At 41.0% G+C, this 17,258-nt stretch overlaps 2 protein-coding genes across 4 annotated transcripts in view; both read right to left on the bottom strand.

Moving 5' to 3' along the window:
- Positions 1 to 6,915, bottom strand: part of DHX9 (DExH-box helicase 9) — a 48,166-nt gene extending 41,251 nt beyond the window's left edge. The window contains exons 1-3 of the mRNA XM_070397386.1: positions 6,800 to 6,915; positions 1,997 to 2,129; positions 1,204 to 1,344 (exon numbers count right to left, since the gene is read on the bottom strand). Coding sequence (XP_070253487.1) covers positions 1,204 to 1,344; positions 1,997 to 2,107 — 252 coding nt within the window. The 5' untranslated portion in view covers positions 2,108 to 2,129; positions 6,800 to 6,915. The remainder of the gene's footprint in view (positions 1 to 1,203; positions 1,345 to 1,996; positions 2,130 to 6,799) is intronic.
- A 1,682-nt stretch (positions 6,916 to 8,597) lies between these two features.
- NPL (N-acetylneuraminate pyruvate lyase) overlaps positions 8,598 to 17,258 on the bottom strand; it is a 29,364-nt gene continuing 20,703 nt past the window's right edge. For 2 of the 3 annotated variants that reach the window (XM_070396617.1, XM_070396618.1), the window contains exons 10-12: positions 15,319 to 15,403; positions 12,483 to 12,522; positions 8,598 to 9,193 (exon numbers count right to left, since the gene is read on the bottom strand). In XM_070396617.1, the coding sequence (XP_070252718.1) occupies positions 9,009 to 9,193; positions 12,483 to 12,522; positions 15,319 to 15,403 (310 nt within the window). In that variant the 3' untranslated portion in view covers positions 8,598 to 9,008. The remainder of the gene's footprint in view (positions 9,194 to 12,482; positions 12,523 to 15,318; positions 15,404 to 17,258) is intronic. The other variant, XM_070396619.1, reaches the window with a different exon arrangement.

The raw sequence follows: 17,258 nt of genomic DNA, 5'->3' as shown, positions 1-17,258 counted from the left end.
TAAAAAATAATTAAAAGAGAATTTGCCGTTGGAAAGACAGACAAGAGGAAGAGGCTAAAAGATATAGGTCATAACATGTGGCACAAATGCCAGTAGTTTCAAATATTTGAAAGAGGTACAACATTGCTTTCATAGCCAGAAACAATGTCAAGATCATCTTGCCCAATCCCTTCATTTTACAAACGGGCAAACCAATGTAATTAAAAATCCTATGATTATCTACAATATACTAGAAAGTCTCTTGACTTCTGAGTCAAAAGCAATGGAAGAAAATAAAACATGTACCTTTACAAGTCAGAACACAAAAGTTCAGTGAAAATAAATCGTTAAAATTTATAGATATTATTTCTACAAGTTTTCTAAAACTGAATTTTTCATTTCTGTTACTTAAGGGATCTACTTAAATCATAATGTGAACCTTTTTATAGTCAAACTTTCTTTTTAATTAAGAGAAATAAAGTTTATTTCTTAAAAATAATACTAGAGAGGGGTCTTTGCAGCATACTTACATATAACTAAAATAATCATGGTATCAAAAACACCACAGTGCCCTAACCGGTTTGGCTCAGTGGATAGAGCGTCGGCCTGCGGACTCAAGGGTCGCAGGTTCGATTCCGGTCAAGGGCATGTACCTTGGTTGCGGGCGCATACCCACTGGGGAGTGTGCAGGAGGCAGCTGATTGCTGTTTCTCTCTCATCGATGTTTCTAACTCTCTCTCTCTCTCCCTTTCTCTCTGTAAAAAAAAAATCAATAAAATATATTTAAAAAAACCCCAAAAAACAAAAAACAAAAACACCACAGTGATATTCCACTGCATGAAATGCTATTTCTCTCTGCTATATAACAAGTGTTAATGGGACCCAACACTGTGTCTTAAAATGTTACTGATTTTTATATTTTGTTTAACGTGTTATCTTTGGAAGTACACAGAATACAACAGGCTCTGAAAAAATCAGTTTACTAATTAATGTAATATATAAAATGGTATTTCCCAAGCCCACAAATCAGGTACATTATAATGAAGTAAAATCTTTAGGAACTCATCCCAGTGCTCTGAGAAAATCCAATGCCAAGGTATACTAAGGAACACATTAACATATTTGAAAACAACATTGAAAAATTATCACTCTAAGTCTCCATACACATTGAGTTAGCATAAGCTTATAACATACATCCTCAAGTGCTTGGCCATAAGTACTTACCGAAATAGCTGGGACTTCTTCACTCTTTACTTCGTTTATTCGAACCAAATAGTTAACAAAGTCTCTGGCAGCATTGCTCTGTGCATCTTTTTTATTAGTGGAATTGCCCATGCCAATGTAATTATATCCTTCCACTCGAACCTTTAACAGTAAAGAAAAACATTTATTAAGAGACTGGCCTGGGTGTACTAGTAATTCTGGGACTTAAAAAAAAATCATAATTCAACAATCCATTAAGGGATAACAGTTGACTATTGAAGATATACTCCATGAACACACTGAAAATAACAAATCTACCGTAAGAGAATATGGACTGGCTGCCTTATGAAAAAGCTTGAAGCATGATATCCAGTGATAATATTAAATTATGTGAATCAGAAATTCTCCTTTCATGCAACAGAATGTTCCACATTAAAATGCAATCTTATAAGACCCAAGAACAAGCTCTCTATTTGTATTTATTTTAAGCACTTTGATGTAAAGCAATGAAGAATTGCTCCACTTTCTACAGGAGTTAGCAAAAACAGTGAACAACTGCTCTAACTTTCCTAATCTGTGCTACTGGTGCTATAGAAGCTGAAGAAGATACATGTTCTAATTAGAATAATTCACCTAGCATATTGTTTTAAATACTCACCTGAAAATGATTTATAAAGATATATAATAGCAGGCAAGTCACAATCAAGAACATTATCCGATGTGTAACACATGACCATTTCCAAATAGAAAACAATGTTCTTTTAACACCAAAATAACCTCAAAAATCATATCAATATACAGTATTCTTTAGTACCTCACACATGAATTTCTGCCTGTTTTTGTTCCCCGCTGCTCTTATTTCATAGGTTGGGGCCATCTTCCTTTTGCCACACCAGGCATACAGAAAGTTTTTAACATCACCCATGATGCAGGTGTTGTCTTCAGACCTAAGAAAACCAAAGTTAGTTAAAAACTGCATTACTTATAAGGATAAACTTTGGAAATTACCAAGCTGGAAATAAACAAACAATTGGAATTTACTATAAATCTAGGTTTAATACAGGATATTCTAATGCAGTGGTTCTCAACCTTCCTAATGCCGCAACCCTTTAATATAGTTCCTCATGTTGTGTTGACCCCCAACCATAAAATCATTTTCGCTGCTACATCATAACTGCAATTTTGCTACTGTTATGAATTGTAATATAAATATCTGATATGCAGGATGTATTTTCATTGTTACAAATTGAACATAATTAAAGCATAGTGATTAATCACAAAAACAATAAGTAATTATGTATGTGTTTTCCAATGGTCTTAGGCGACCCCTATGAAAGGGTCGTTTGACCCCCAAAGGGGTCGAGATCCACAGGTTGAGAACTGCTGTTCTAAAGCATTACTATTAAAATTGCCTATGAATAAATTTTAATGACATAGTCTATGACATGTTTTAAGAAAAAGTAGGATACAAAATTGTACAATTAGAACTACATAAAAGTATATACGCATAAATCAATACTAGAAATGTCCCCCAAAATGGCTATCTTTGGGTGACTTTTAAAAATTTTATGTAATGCCCTACATTTTACAATTAGGCACATTATGTGCTTTAACTCATTTAATCCTTACAACAATGGTAGGTAACATTATATGGTAAATACTATTATCTTTTTACAGAGGAAGAAACAAGGGCATACAAAGTTTAAGTAACCTTTCTCAGTTACCTGCTGTGGAGGCCTAATTCAAACTCAATCTATTTACTAAGAAATGGTCATCCATTTTTATTCTGATTATGTCTCCTAGCTGCAGACTGTATATTGTAAGTCCAAATACAATAAATATGCTGTACTTGAACTAAAAACAGTAATCTGTTAACTTCAATCTCTCCTTTAGGCCTTGTTATCACAGTTGGAGAATATTAAGTTTCCTTGCGGTGCAACATAGCAAACTTGGCATTCCCCCTCTACTTCCCAATTTGCAAGATACCAACAGATACAAAGCCTGAGTCTAAAACATGGCTGCAAATTATAAGCAGGATTTGAAACGAAACTTAAAACCAAACAAAAACTATGAATTTTTTTGCTGTGGGAAGAAACCCCACAACTAACATCAAACCTTTGTCTTTTGCTAATTAATGTTTAGTGCATTTTGTTAATAACTGTATCTAATTGTCATCAAACTGGACCCTGTTTGTATAAACCTGTTCACTCTGTTGAGGCAGACTAACCCTGGGGACATCCTATTAATATTAAAGCTGAAGTTATAAATTCCACCCCTGAATAATTAATTTAAAAAAATAAGCCTTCCTATTTTATGTTACTTCAGTGAGTAACATAAAATAGGAAAAACTATGCCATCAATTTTCTTCCTCCCTAGGTATGTAGTCTCATCTAACTCCATAATGTTCAATATCAAAAACATGCTAATGTGCCCAAAAACACACAGAAAATTTACTCCTAAGGTACAAAATCAAGTTCATCTAACTGCAGCACTAACATACTCATTTGAATTCTAACCTGGCATCTCAGTCAAAACAGAATTTTAAATTTCCTTCCCAAACTCGTCCCTCTCCGTGCCCCAATTCCAGTGTTCCCATCTCCCTACATGGCACCACCATCCACCAAGTTACTCATGTCATCAACCAACTGGGATTCATCTACTCAAGATCCTCCACAGCTATCCTTGTAGAGCCTTTTACTACGTGCTGGACAGTATCCATAGGTCATCTATTTTACTTAACCCTTACAACAACTATATAGAAAAAGTATTAGCATTCCCTTTTTAATGGTAAGTAAACTGAGCCCCTAACTGGGAAACCAAGAATTCCAAGGCAGATAGTCTGACTCCTAATCTACTATACAATTCTGCCTCCAAAACTTATCTCTGTAGATGAAAAACAGGATATACTAAACCTGACAAGTTCCGGGAGTGGGGTGGGGGGCCAGCATGGTAGGCCCCACAAACTCATCGAGACTGGAAGTAACCACATAGGAGGGTCTGAACATAAAAATGCCCAACTAGAAGTGAGCCATAGTGGGTAGTCCGGTCCTAGAGACCAGTGAGTTCCTTGTCCTAGGTCAATCTTTAACTTAAGTGAGCCTGTCTACTGTCTTTTTGGATCTAAGATAACACACCTTTGAAACTTCTCCAGACTCCTTAGGGCACAACCTACTGCAGAAGCTCACATTGTTATATTGCTCCCAATACCATCTCTATGTTAATTATTAACTACCTTTCAAATGTTAATTATTAACTGCCCTGTACCCCCAAATGTAAGAGAAATGTTTGTTTTACTTTTACCCAATCCCAGAGATTTCCCCAGTTTGCTTCCCCCCCCCCCCCCCCCCCCCCCCCGCCCTTAATCTTTCACCAATGAATTTCATGTCACTCTCCTTAGACCTCTTCCTCTGATTTAATGTAGAAGCTGCAAGACTGCCATTCTCCAGAGCACTCCATTGAGATTTTGCTTCCCAGCAATTGTCATCAGTTTGGCTCAAATAAACTCATAAAAATTCTCTACCGGTCTGGACCTTTCCATCTCTTCTCCCACCACTACTGTGCACCTGGTAGACTGCAATGATTGATCCCCTTTTCACTTTGGCCACTCTGAAGTCCAGTTTTCTTTTAAATCCTTTTCACCATAACAATGAGGTACCATCTTACACCTGTCAGAATGGCTATCATCAACAAATCAACAAACCAAGGATGTGGAGAAAAAGGAACCCTCCTGCACTGCTGGTGGGAATGCAGACTGGTGCAGCCACTGTGGAAAACAGTACAGAGTTTCCACAAAAAGTTAAAAATGGAACTCCCATTTGACCCAGTAATCCTACTTCTAGGAATATATCCCAAGGAACCAGAAACACCAATCAGAAAGGATATATGCACCCCTATGTTCATAGCAGCACAATTCACCATAGCTAAGATTTGGAAATAGCCTAAATGCCCATCAGCAGATGAGTGGATTAAAAAACTGTGGTACATCTACACAATGGAATACCACGCTGCTATAAAAAAGAAGGAACTTTTACCATTTGCAACAGCATGGATGGAACTGGAGAGCATTATGTCAAGCGAAATAAGCCAGTCATATGTAGGATATACTGATCAACATAATTTGATGAACAAAAATAGATCCAGGGACAAATGACAGGGGAGGGAAGGGAGGTTAGAGAGCAATCAAAGGACTTGTTTGCATGCATTATTAGCATAACCAATGGACACAGACACTGGGGCAGTGGGGGCTTGCCTGGGGTGGGAATGGTGGGGAGGGGGTCAACTGGGGAAAAAGGAGACACATACATAACTTTAGACAATAAAGTAAATCAATCAATAAATCCTTCTCACCACACGGCAGTCACAGGACCTTTTCAGTTTCTTCCCAACCTCTGCCCTCAAGCGCTCACTAATCCCCGATACTTCTGCAGTTCTGCTTTTCCTTGTCCACAAAGCTAATGAGCCACATCCCTCAGCTCAAAGATCTCCCTCCTCCCTGTCCACCCTATGCGGCTCTCTCTCCCTTTACACTATTTAATTTCTCACGTTGAAAGGGGGCAGAAATAGAATGTTGGGGAACCAGCTCGTATTGTTAAGAAATATTAATCATGCTCTGTTAATCATGACTGTTTTATTCTGATTAAAGAAGGCACATTCTACCCAGGCTGGAGCTGGCCTGGAGATGCAGCCCTTCCACCCGATTTGGAGCTGCCTATTATCATGGCAAGATTAACAACGATGCTGCAGAAACCAGAGAATCGCCAGCCCTTTGAAGGTATGTACCCCAACGCTTTTTGCATACCTGCAGGCCCTGGCAAACCTCCAGCCTGCTTACCTGTTAATTGCCCACCCGGCATTCCCTTTGGCTGTTTCCCCATGTAACCCCAGCCCTTGAATATCACTACGCCCTTTGCAGACACCTAGTCCTGTTGCATATCTGTAAACTGCTCTTTTGCCTACTTTTTTTTTGCAGCTGGCTTATGGGGGGCTGCAGAGCCTGCTGCTCTCGCATACTGCCAGCAATATTGGAATAAATATTTAACCCTGTCTCTGCTTAATTGGCTCAAGTAGTGTCAGGCAGCAGGGACCCATTGTTTGCCCGGTTACAATGTCTTTGTTATCGAAACCAGCAGACGTTTCTCTCCCCTCCGGCCCCCCCCCCCCCTTACCCTCGAGTGATGGGCAAGACTGTGCCTAACTTGTTTACCGCCCCATTCCCGGGGCCTGCGGGACAGCGCCCGGTGTTTGCAGCACAAAGGAACGGCGGGAAGGCCCGGGGGGTGTGTGGCGTCAGGAGGGCTCGCCCCCCAGGCGACGGTCCCCCTTTTGATGGGCCGGACAACGCCCAGGCGCGGACGGCGAAGGAAGTGGGATTTGTTTTGGCTGCTAGGGAGGCAGGACTGGGATTAGTGAGAGAAAGACTGGGGGCCACGACGCACCCAGGGCTGCGCAAGCGCGGCGGGGTGAGCAGCACGCACCCCGCAATCCCGGCACGCGGTGCGGCGGCTCGCCCTTCCCCCACCCGCCACCGCGGCCCGCGCTTCGCAACAAAGCCCGGCTGCAGAGCCGTGGGGCCCCACGCCGCCCGTCACAGCGGATGGCAACGACGCCTTTCCCTTACCGGCCTCCGCTGCCTGGTGCCCGAGAGCACAGCCCTCTTCGGACGGTCCGCGGTTCCGGCCTCTCTCGGAGAAACCCGCTAAACGGACCGCAACTCGCACCGAGGCGCCGGCGAAATGGCTGCGGCGGCGACGACGGGGGGCGTGGTCAGCGCGCTTACGCAGGCGCAGAAAGCGAGCTCGGCGCCGCGCGGAAGAGGCGGAGCCTGAACATCCGGTCGCCTAGGAGATCCGCTGCGCCTCGAAGGTCGCTTCCGGTAGCGGCCGCTTTTGAACGTTTTGGGGAGTCGGGGTCCTGTACCCACTAACTGAGCAAACAATACAGTTTGAGAAAATAAGAACAGATCTGAAAGCTTCTAGACACAGCAAGTACAATACGTTACAACAAGAGAAAAGTTAAGTCCTTTTTAAAAGTGGAATTGATAGCGGTAGTGTTAATGGCTTAATATTTAAGACTGATGACTTTTAGTGTGACGAATGTCACAAATGGAGTGTACAATCTGGATTCCAACAGAAATGATTGTCTAGATTTTGAGGATGGAGAATAAAACATATCTGATTCCTTTAAAATTATTGGTATTCATTGAAATGCCAATTTCTTTTAGAATTCTTTTTTTATGGCTTGCTGTGCATGTTATTATTTCGCCAACTCTTAGTTAAAAGGTTTTGCAGTGATATCATGTTCTCAGTTGTATAAAGAACATACACTGGCCAAAACCGGTTTGGCTCAGTGGATAGAGCATCTGCCTGCGGACTCAAGGATCCCGGGTTCGATTCCGGTCAAGGGCATGTACCTGGGTTGCGGGCACATCCCCAGTGGGAGATGTGCAGGAGGCAGCTGGTCGATGTTTCTCTCTCATCGATGTTTCTAACTCTCTATCTCTCTCCCTTCCTCTCTGTAAAAAATCAATAAAATATATTTAAAAAAAAAAAAAAAGAACATACACTGAATTGCTTGAATAGCTACAAAGACTAATAATAATAATAACTGACACTTCGTTGTGCTTATATATCCGGCATGATTCTATTCATTCTTTTTTATAAGCAAGCATGACAATGGAGGTCATTCACGTATATTACTTTTCTGTATCCACTGTACCAGTTTCTATTGAAACATTTATCTACAAGCCCTGTGACTTCCTGTACAGAAATTTACTCAAGTTTATTGGATTTTGTAACTTGCTTTGTTCTACTTTCAGAGTTATCTTTGTTTTCTCTGCCTTTATTTCATAGAAATTACTTTAACATTAGTTTACACTTTGGCTTGCTTCTTACTTTTGCGGTCATTGAAACACCATATTCACAGGGGCTGTTATGGTTCCCGTATTAAGGAGTGGGGCTTTATTTCCCCATGCAGGTGTATATTTGAGCATTTTGCTGCCTGCTTTATATCAGCTTTTGTTGTTACTCATACATTTCTACAGGGATATAGGATGTTTTACTTTTTCTCAGGGGAGGAAGGGGAAATTTGTGGTGGCCAGAGCACAACTCTTTGGTTCTTTGAAACTTGGAGCTCTAATTAAAGTTCTCATTTAGCAACATGTGGAGACCTGAATTCTTTTTGGAAGGCCTGTCCTTTGTTATGTGAAAACCACCCTAATGGGCCTTTCCATTATAGGAACTGAAGCAAGTTCTCACCTAACCCAATCTTTGGGGGAAAACCTGTGACATCACAATTAATCTGAAAGTGGGTGTTTTAGAGTCATGTTGAGCAGCCAAGGAGGCTGGTGTGTTAATAGCTGTGTATTTGTTAAGTCATGTTGTATTTTGGCATTCAAGGTAGCTCCGCATTTTCCTAGATTCCAAATGAATATTTATTGAAATGAAAGTACATTACAAGTGGTTTAAGATGAGAAAACTTGGAGGATTGAGAACCGGAAATCAAGATAATGAGAGCTCCGAAAGCAAATGGAATTACAATTTCCCTCTTGATTCCATTTCATCCATAGATGCAGAAATTTCTCCATGAAAATTTTGTGCAATACTGAATGACTCAGGGCTCATGGATCCTTTTGGAGTTTTTGTCCCTTCACAAAAATAAAACTTTTTAAAGATCATAGTAGGTACTTAAATACTTGTTGATTTGATGGGAGATTTCATTTGCTGGGAAAGAATTTAGTTCAAGCTCGTCTATAAAGTCCTTGAGAAATGAATGCACTATTCAAGGTGGATTATATCCCAATGTACACACCCTGACTTGATAGAGTGGCATTAGCTAGAGGTTTCCAAGTTTCCATTCTTTAAATCCGTAAAAGAAAGGAAACCCAGACTCTTCAGTTTAGCTTCTGCATTATCAATAAACTCCTTGGAGGCTCTCTGCAGTGGGAGCCGGGGTGGGCCCATTGGAATCCCAGACACCACAGTCATGATGGCTTTGGTCTGTGACACTCCAAAACCTATACAGAAAAAAATAAAGGAGGCAATGTGACTGAGACTGTCCACTCCACCACAAACACCCACAAGAAGAGATCACATTCTTACAGTGACTACTACGACAGCATAAGGTGAGCTAAAAGATGGAAACATTTCTAGTCAATGTGGCAGACTGAGAAGACAGGGAGGAATGCTGGGGGGGGGGGGGGTGTTTTAAACAAATTGACAAGCTATAAAATAAAACGAAGTAAGACTCAAAGTTAACCTCAAAAGCAAAAAGGAGGCACCAAAGTTATCAGGGATAAAGAGATCAGAGTAGTGAAGAGCTGAAGCTGAATGGTCCATGAGAATAATCTGATTCAGGGGTATAGTGTGGTTGATCAGATGATATAGGACTTCATCGCTAGGACAGAATTTAGTTCAAGCATGTCTGAGAAGTCCCTGGGAGATGCACTAGTTAAGGTAGTTTGTGACTCAATGTTGCTGTTCTGGGCTGGTGTTATAAAGCTGGGGCAGGAAAGCAAGAGGAAGCCTTGGGTCTGCATAGCAAAGAGCTGGACTCAAATTCTCTGTGTAAAAGTGGTAGCCAGCCTTTTATGAAAAGCAAAAGAAGAAAACCTGGCCCACTGACTTAGGGATGGAGGCACAGCTCTTGACTTCTGCCTGGGCTGTGGATGGAAAATGACCACATGAAAGAAGCCCCAAGCCCGTGCCATACATGAATGATAGATCCATATTTGCATCGTGCACCTGATGTAGGAACCAGACTAAGAGATAACCTAAAGACTGGTTAGAACTGGTGAAATTATGTGTCCTAGCAGAGGCTTGATGGGACACTTCAAAACCTGGAGCTCAGTGGGTTGCCCAGAAAACAAGAGTCTCTGAAGATGCATTCAGTTAAAAATGACAGAGAACATGAGGGAAAAGAAGCTGCGTGAAACCCAGCAAATGCACAATTAGCAAATTTCACATCCTGCGAACTGATACAGAATTCTGAAAGAGACTTCACAGAGGTAAAAGAAAGAAGTAGAAGCCATGGGCTAAGAAAGGGGCATAGAAATAAAGAATAGGAGGACTTGAAAACAACAACAGCCTAAAAGAAATACTGGTAATGAAAAATATATAATCAGTGAAACTAAACATAGCTAAAGATAGAATTAGTGTTTTTGAAGGTAGGTCTCAGGAAATAACCCAGAATAGAGAAAAAAGATATTTGTTTTCTTAACCTGCTATTGCTTTTGGATCCATGGTACAATAGAAGAAGTAACTTCCTTTTGCTAAATTAACTTAGAGTAACAATTTATCATTGGGAAGTAAAATGCTAGAATGACTAAATAAATAGCATATAGTTTGATGAGTGCAAAATGACCCATGTTTATTATGAATGGTGGAATAGGGAGCTACCTTCAGGATAGGACTACATGTTTTTATTAAGGTAAGTTTCTCTTTGACTAAACCATGATAACTCAACTCCAACTGCCAAGAAAGTCTGAAATGAGCTTTTTAAGATGTGTTCTTTGAGAACATAATAACTATCTTCAAAAAAAAAAAAGCACAATAAAAGCTATCTTCAAGAGTCCCCTTTTAAAATGCAAATATTCTGGCAAAGTTAATCCTTCAAGCTAATATCTTAGAGCTATGTTTGGTAAAACTGTTACAGTGTCACTGCTGATATGCAAAACAATCATATATACAGGTAAACTTTTAGTTCTTTTAAAAAGTCAATAGTTCAATATCTACTTCAATGCACTTTAGGAACCTATAACTATCATAGGGCTGGGCTGTCCTTTCATATTTCCCCTTTCACAGTCCTTTTTCTCCCACCTTTGAAAACCTCCCACAACACTTCCCTGGGACACCTCTGGGAAGCAAATAAAGGAGCAAATCAAAATGTTGGTATTGGCATCGATAAAGAAAGAGATTCCTCTAACTAATGGATAACAAGTCCTCTATAAAAAGCAGAGGTTTTCAGTTTCTGCTTCCAACATTGCGTTCAGTGTTGCTGTTGTCAGCTGACAGAATTGAGTGGCACTGTGATAAAATTTCTTTCATTCTTATCTAGTCACGAACAGGGTTTCAGAGCACCAAACCCACAATTTACACGAACAGGGTTTCAGAGCACCAAACCCACAATTTTGTAAAAAAGTATTGCTTAGGGCAAGGAAATAACAATAGGTCCTTAATAGTACTGTTGGCACACAAATATGACAAAAATGAAAGTGGTAAAGCAAATGGGAAACACTGTCCTTGAAGGATTAAGAGAGCTAGCTGAAAACCCGGTGAGAATGAGGGAAATAACACATTCTAGGTGCTTCGGGGTTGCTAGGGTGAGTCAGAAAGGCTCTGAAAGGGAGGTGCAGGAGGTTTGCCAAGAATAAGCCTAAACTTTTCTTTTTTTTTAAATATATTTTATTGACTTTTTTACAGAGAGGAAGGGAAAGGGATAGAGAGTTAGAAACATCGATGAGAGAGAAACATCGATCAGCTGCCTCCTGCACACTCCCCACTGGGGATGTGCCCGCAACCAAGGTGCATGCCCTTGACCAGAATTGAACCTGGGACCCTTCAGTCCGCAGGCCGACACTCTATCCACTGAGCCAAACCAGTCAGGGCAGCCTAAACTTTTCTTGGACTTGACCTAGGTTCTCAGGAAGGGCCAGTCTCTTGCAGAAGTGGAGTGAATGGTGGCATTTGCCGTGTATCATAGGATAAGATGTAGGAGACTCTGCAAAGGTTTCTTTACTCAAATTCACTGTATTTCCCTCAGATTCTACATTGTCATATTATCCAATCCTCCATCCATTTAAGCTTAGTTGTGTTTATAAACTCTTTTTAAGTTGCAGATACTCTTGGGAGAGCTGTCAGTCATTCACAATTTAGTACGATCTATATTCAGACTGCCTTCCTCTAAGCACTTAGGCTGAAGTCAGTGACAGTGTGGTAGTGCAATTTTAATGAGCACAGGCAAGTAAAGGGAGGGAGTGCTGATGGTGCAGGGGAGAAGGAATAGTAAATGGTGTGTGTGTGTGTGTGTGTGTGTGTGTGTGTGTGTGTGTATTTGTGTAGAGCAGGGAAGTGAACAAAGTGCTAAAGTGGAGGAGAAAGGTTTGAGGAAGATGCCCAAGCCTTCCAACTAGGTTGACTTCACTATTTTATCAGGTTGGCCCTGAAGGTTAGTATTAGCATTAAAAGGTATTTTTGTTGAACCCTCAAGAGAATGTGATCAAAATGCATCATATCACTTTCTCTGAAATGTTCAGAGAAAGCCCATTTCCTTTAGAGTCTTCAGTAGCAGACAAGAAGGAAACTTACCTAGTTTGATCACAAAGTTGATAAATCTCTGAATACAAAACTGAAAAGGAAGAAAAAAAATCTATAGTCAGCATTACTGAACTGTGAAAACAATTTAAAGAACTTAGAGGTCAAATTACAGAAACCCCAAACCAAAAAGTCCAGACACCTTAGTTTTCTGAAGGTCTGTCAGAGTGGAGAAGAACAGCCAAGGATGGTTGAGATCCATTCAGGATACGGTAGGATCTTTTCATACATTTAAGCTTTGTAAAATGGGCTCGGGCAGGTAGGAAGCTCCAATGATAGAATTGTGCAATAGAGAGTTAAATTAGAGAAGACAGCCTTTTAACCCATCAAGCTCATGTAGGTAAACTTATCAGAGAGCAGTTGTTTCCAAACTGGGGTACATTAACCTCTGGGGTATATCTTTCCAAGATACCTAAGGGGCAATGGGCCAAGGCAAAGATTTACGGAAATCAGTTTCTAGATCCTCAACTTCTCTAAGTGCTAATTTCTAAAATGGGTCAGAATAAGAATTCACACACAGTGGAGGTGTGGGCTGTCCTTTTATTATTTCCCCTTTCACAGTCCTTTTTCTCCCACCTTTGAAAAAACAAAGACATACCTCCCACATCACTTCCCTGGGACACCTCTGGGAAGCAAATAAAGGAGCAAATCAAAATGTTGGTATTGGCATCGATAAAGAAAGAGATTCCTCTAACTAATGGATAACAAGTCCTCTATAAAAAGCAGAGGTTTTCAGTTTCTGCTTCCAACACTGCTTTCAGTGTTGCTGTTGTCAGCTGACGGAATTGAGTGGCACTGTGATAAAATTTCTTTCATTCTTATCTAGTCATTTACACGAACAGGGTTTCAGAGCACTTATTCTCTAAAAACAAAAAACAGAAATAGTATTGGTGCTGAATTTTAACTCATCTTAGCAGAAAGTAAGATTCATCCAGGATTTCATGAACTAATTCATAAAAAAAAGACTCCCATCCATCTCACTAAGAGGTGCGTTTTCAGTAACATTTTACTTTTATGCTGTTTCCACCAACTGAATACTGTAATAAAAATTCAGTGCAGAATATAATTTTGATATCCAGAGCCTCCCGCTCACACCGAACTATAGCACACCACATTCTCAAGTCTGCATGTTGCTGCTTTTTTCACTTAACGTACCATGGAGATCTTTCCAGATCTGTACATATAAAATGATCTCATCCTTTGAAAGTGTATTTTGATTATGTAACTCAAACATAATGTGTTTAACTATTTCCTTATAGATGGGTATTTGGGTAGTTTCCACTTTTTTGCAGTTATAAATAATACTGGAAGGAATATCTTTGTACACATGTCATTTCACTGAAGTAAATATAACAAATGGAATTTAAGTTCATGAGAATGGCTAAGGTTAGCCCTAATTTGTTATTTGCCTGCCTCTTCACTAGCCTGCAAACTCCTTTAGGGCAGAGATGAGCGTTATTGAAATTAAGAACTGGACTTGGCCCTTGGCATTTGTGTAGATGAGTAAGTGAGACCCACTTGCCTTCCATAAGGAGAAACAGAGAATGCGGTAAACTGATTTCCTTGCCAATACTGTTTGGAGTAGGCTGGTTTATTTGAGTGGGACTGAAGAGGGGGTGGGGTGGGTAAAAAGAGATAGAAACTGGATCAGCCAGAAAAAAGGAACCGCTAAGGGTCCATATCTCAGCTGGTTCAGAGCTTACTCCATCCTATGCTTTCTCTGTCTTTCAGCTCGGAAAAGTTTGGAATGTTCAGAAGTAACTTATTCCAGGAAACGGAGGAAAAAGAAAACCATGAATGCAAAGGGATGGCAGTGTCCGCATAATTCAGACTTACTGAGATTTAAATCAAAGCCTTGCCAATGTTTAATTTAGTTGCATACCTTCCTAAGTCCCTACCCTGTTTCTGCTCTCAACTTCACCTGGTCTGGGGCTAAACAAAGGTAAATATTTAAGTGAGCTATTTAAACTTTAAGTAGGAAGTAGACTTAAGTTGGCTCCGTGCTCAGGACAGATCACCTGCTCTGATCTTGCTTATGCCTTTCATTCCCACTCAGTCTTTTGGGATAGTCCTCTGGGTCACTTTCATGATCCTGAAAATCCCTGTGTCTCGGCCTCCAAAAGTCTTTCTCTTGTGACTACTATATTTCTTTCCAGCTCTTTCCATTTACCTGAAGTACACATACTACCCAGCTGCTGAGACCGGTTCCACCCAGCAAGGCTCTGTGTTCCCTGGACAGGTCGGCCATCCTTCGTGTGACATTCATGGCAGCCACACGTCCCCTGGGCTCCTCCCCATCACACAGGAGCTCCTGCTGCTTTCCTTTCCCTGCTTCAGAGCCAGTGGCTCCTGTTTCCTGCCTGGTTAATGTTTTCCATTCTCAGCACATTTCCAAGCTGAAGAGGACTGACCTGCTCTGACTTTGAATTAAGTCTCCCCATTTAAGGTCACCAGCTTCACAGCTTCTGATGACTTCAGCTGTGATGTCCTCAAGGGGATGGCATGTGGTCCTTTCCCCAGAAATCTATTGCTATTCTTTTACAGCCACAAAAATATCTTGAACTTAGAGTAAAAATAAGGTCATTTCCAGGAGGAACAGAGAGGAGTCGTTCCTGCAAGGGGCCTGTCCTGATTAGACGGGTGGGGAGCACGAACAATGGGGACAGGTTTGATTTTCATCAAGAAAAAAGTAAGAAACAGAAGGAAAGGAAAGAGAGAGGCAGGGAGGCAATTTTAACGAGGGCAGGTATGGCAGGATGAGAGGGCCTAGGAATTCTCCAGAGGGAAAGAACAAAGGCTGTGGTTCAGGTGAAGGGAAGAAATAATTAACCTGATCATTCAGGGCTGAAGAGAAGTCCTTCCGCTCATAAGCCTCCAACATCTGGTTTGTCTTTTTCCCCAGGTAGTTATAGGTACTGGAAGAAAACAGCACACACTGTAGAACCAATAACCCTGCGGGAAAGGTCCAGATCTTCAAACCCCACTGCTGCTTGCAAGGCACAAGTACACTGAGCTCCCAGAAAGTCTATTTTTAGGCCCTAACCTATCAGCGGGTCAGGTGTCTTCAGTTCTAAGTTTTCCAGCAGCACTAAGCAGTGCCAAGAGGAGGCAGAGAACACCCAAAATGAATAAAGAAAATGAAGGAAAGTGGAAAAGGATAAAATTAGAAAAAAGAAAGAAAGATGGAGGTGTGGTTAGTAAGGAACCACTGAGGCCCAGGGCACACACAGAGGCACAGCCAGATAAGAGCTGTGGGTAAAATGTGAGTCCTAAAAACCTTCTGCTGGGGAAGTGGATGAAGGAGGCACCACAGGAAAAGGGGCAAATCCCAACGGATTACCTAAGTCCCTTGGAAACTTATATATTAACTTAGAGACCAGTTTCTAGAAAATAATAATGACAGTAATAAAATGAGAGGCCATTTATTAAGTGCCTATGATATTTTAGGTGCTTGACATAAGTCATGTCTCATTCTCTCTCAGCCCTGCAAGGTAGGCCCGGTTTCTATTTCACGGTGATGAAACTATGGCTCAAGAAGCGCTACAGAGTTATCACAAAGTTTCCATCACTTCAGGCTGCCCTGTTATATAATCCAACAACAACACAAGTTATTTGATCTGATAAAATGGTCTTGTGGACTTAGAAAAAAAACAAACAGCTCTAACTAGCAATAAAGACAAATCACTAACATCTATAACCAGAAAGATAGGTTATAAAAATTTATAACTAGAATGTTTCCCCATTTGTTAACAAAGTCTTGTATAGTCAGTCAGTATCAGGAAACGTGCTTATCTTGATGTACCAAGAATAGAATGTCTTTCATGTGTGTAGACACTAGAGTCAACATCAAGGAATTCCAAGAACTTGAAGTTCCTATTATCGTCCGGTAATAAAGTGCAAAAAAACAAAATATCATAGCCGAGAAAAGTCACTTGTAGGTACGAAACACTCCTAAGTCCCAATATGTACATGGATGTCTGAGGAGGTTCAGAATAGTACATTCATATCCCAGGGGTCACAGGTGTGTCCTCAGAGAGGAACATGATTCTAATGAAGACGACGTGGAATCTAACCAAATGTACTCTACTTATAAATTATGTTGACCGAATTAAAATGTCTAATATCAAGGCCAAAAAACAAGAGTCAAAACAGTCACAACTCCCAGGGGGAAAGCCATTCCACAGTCACCAGATGCAGGCATTCAGCTTTCCTTGGTAGAAATGGCCCTCCGGTGATGATGGAGGATACAGGCCATCCTGGCTTGTTCACAAGCCATTAAGACTGTCTAACTCAATTACTCTTCACCAAAGCCATGCTCATCAAGACACGTTGTGAATATTACTTTGCTCCCCCTGTACTTTTCCTGCAGGGAAGAAAGGCACTTACAGTTAGTGCAAATATTTCAGTCCATCTGCTTGCAGACACATTTCTAATGAATTGGTTTTAACATGTGCAGTTAACTGATCGTATTGCCGGCCTTCCCTGAGCAGGCATGGGGCCACACGATTCTACTTTCCTGCAGCAGCTTAGCTAGGGCCTTAGGCGGACACTTGACTATCCAGTGATATCCTGAGATGCCATATTTGGGCAGCCACAACTGACCCCGTGTGTGTGGAAGCATAGAAAACCCATTTGGAGAGAAAGGGAGGGGGAAAGAAGGAGTTTTGCAGAGAGATGCAGAGGGGAGCGTCTCCAGAGGACTGCAGATGGAGAATGAGCTGCCTTGGCTGTTGAGAGCTTTGTAGTTCTGGGTTCTCATGTTCTCAGGCT

The sequence above is a fragment of the Myotis yumanensis genome, unplaced genomic scaffold (genome assembly GCF_028538775.1).
Source record: "Myotis yumanensis isolate MYYU_CA2020_CCGP unplaced genomic scaffold, mMyoYum1.0.hap1 SCAF_17, whole genome shotgun sequence".
Lineage (NCBI taxonomy): Eukaryota > Metazoa > Chordata > Mammalia > Chiroptera > Vespertilionidae > Myotis > Myotis yumanensis.
The sequence above is the reverse complement of the archived record's forward strand: the minus strand, read 5'-3'. Positions and strand labels throughout refer to the sequence as shown.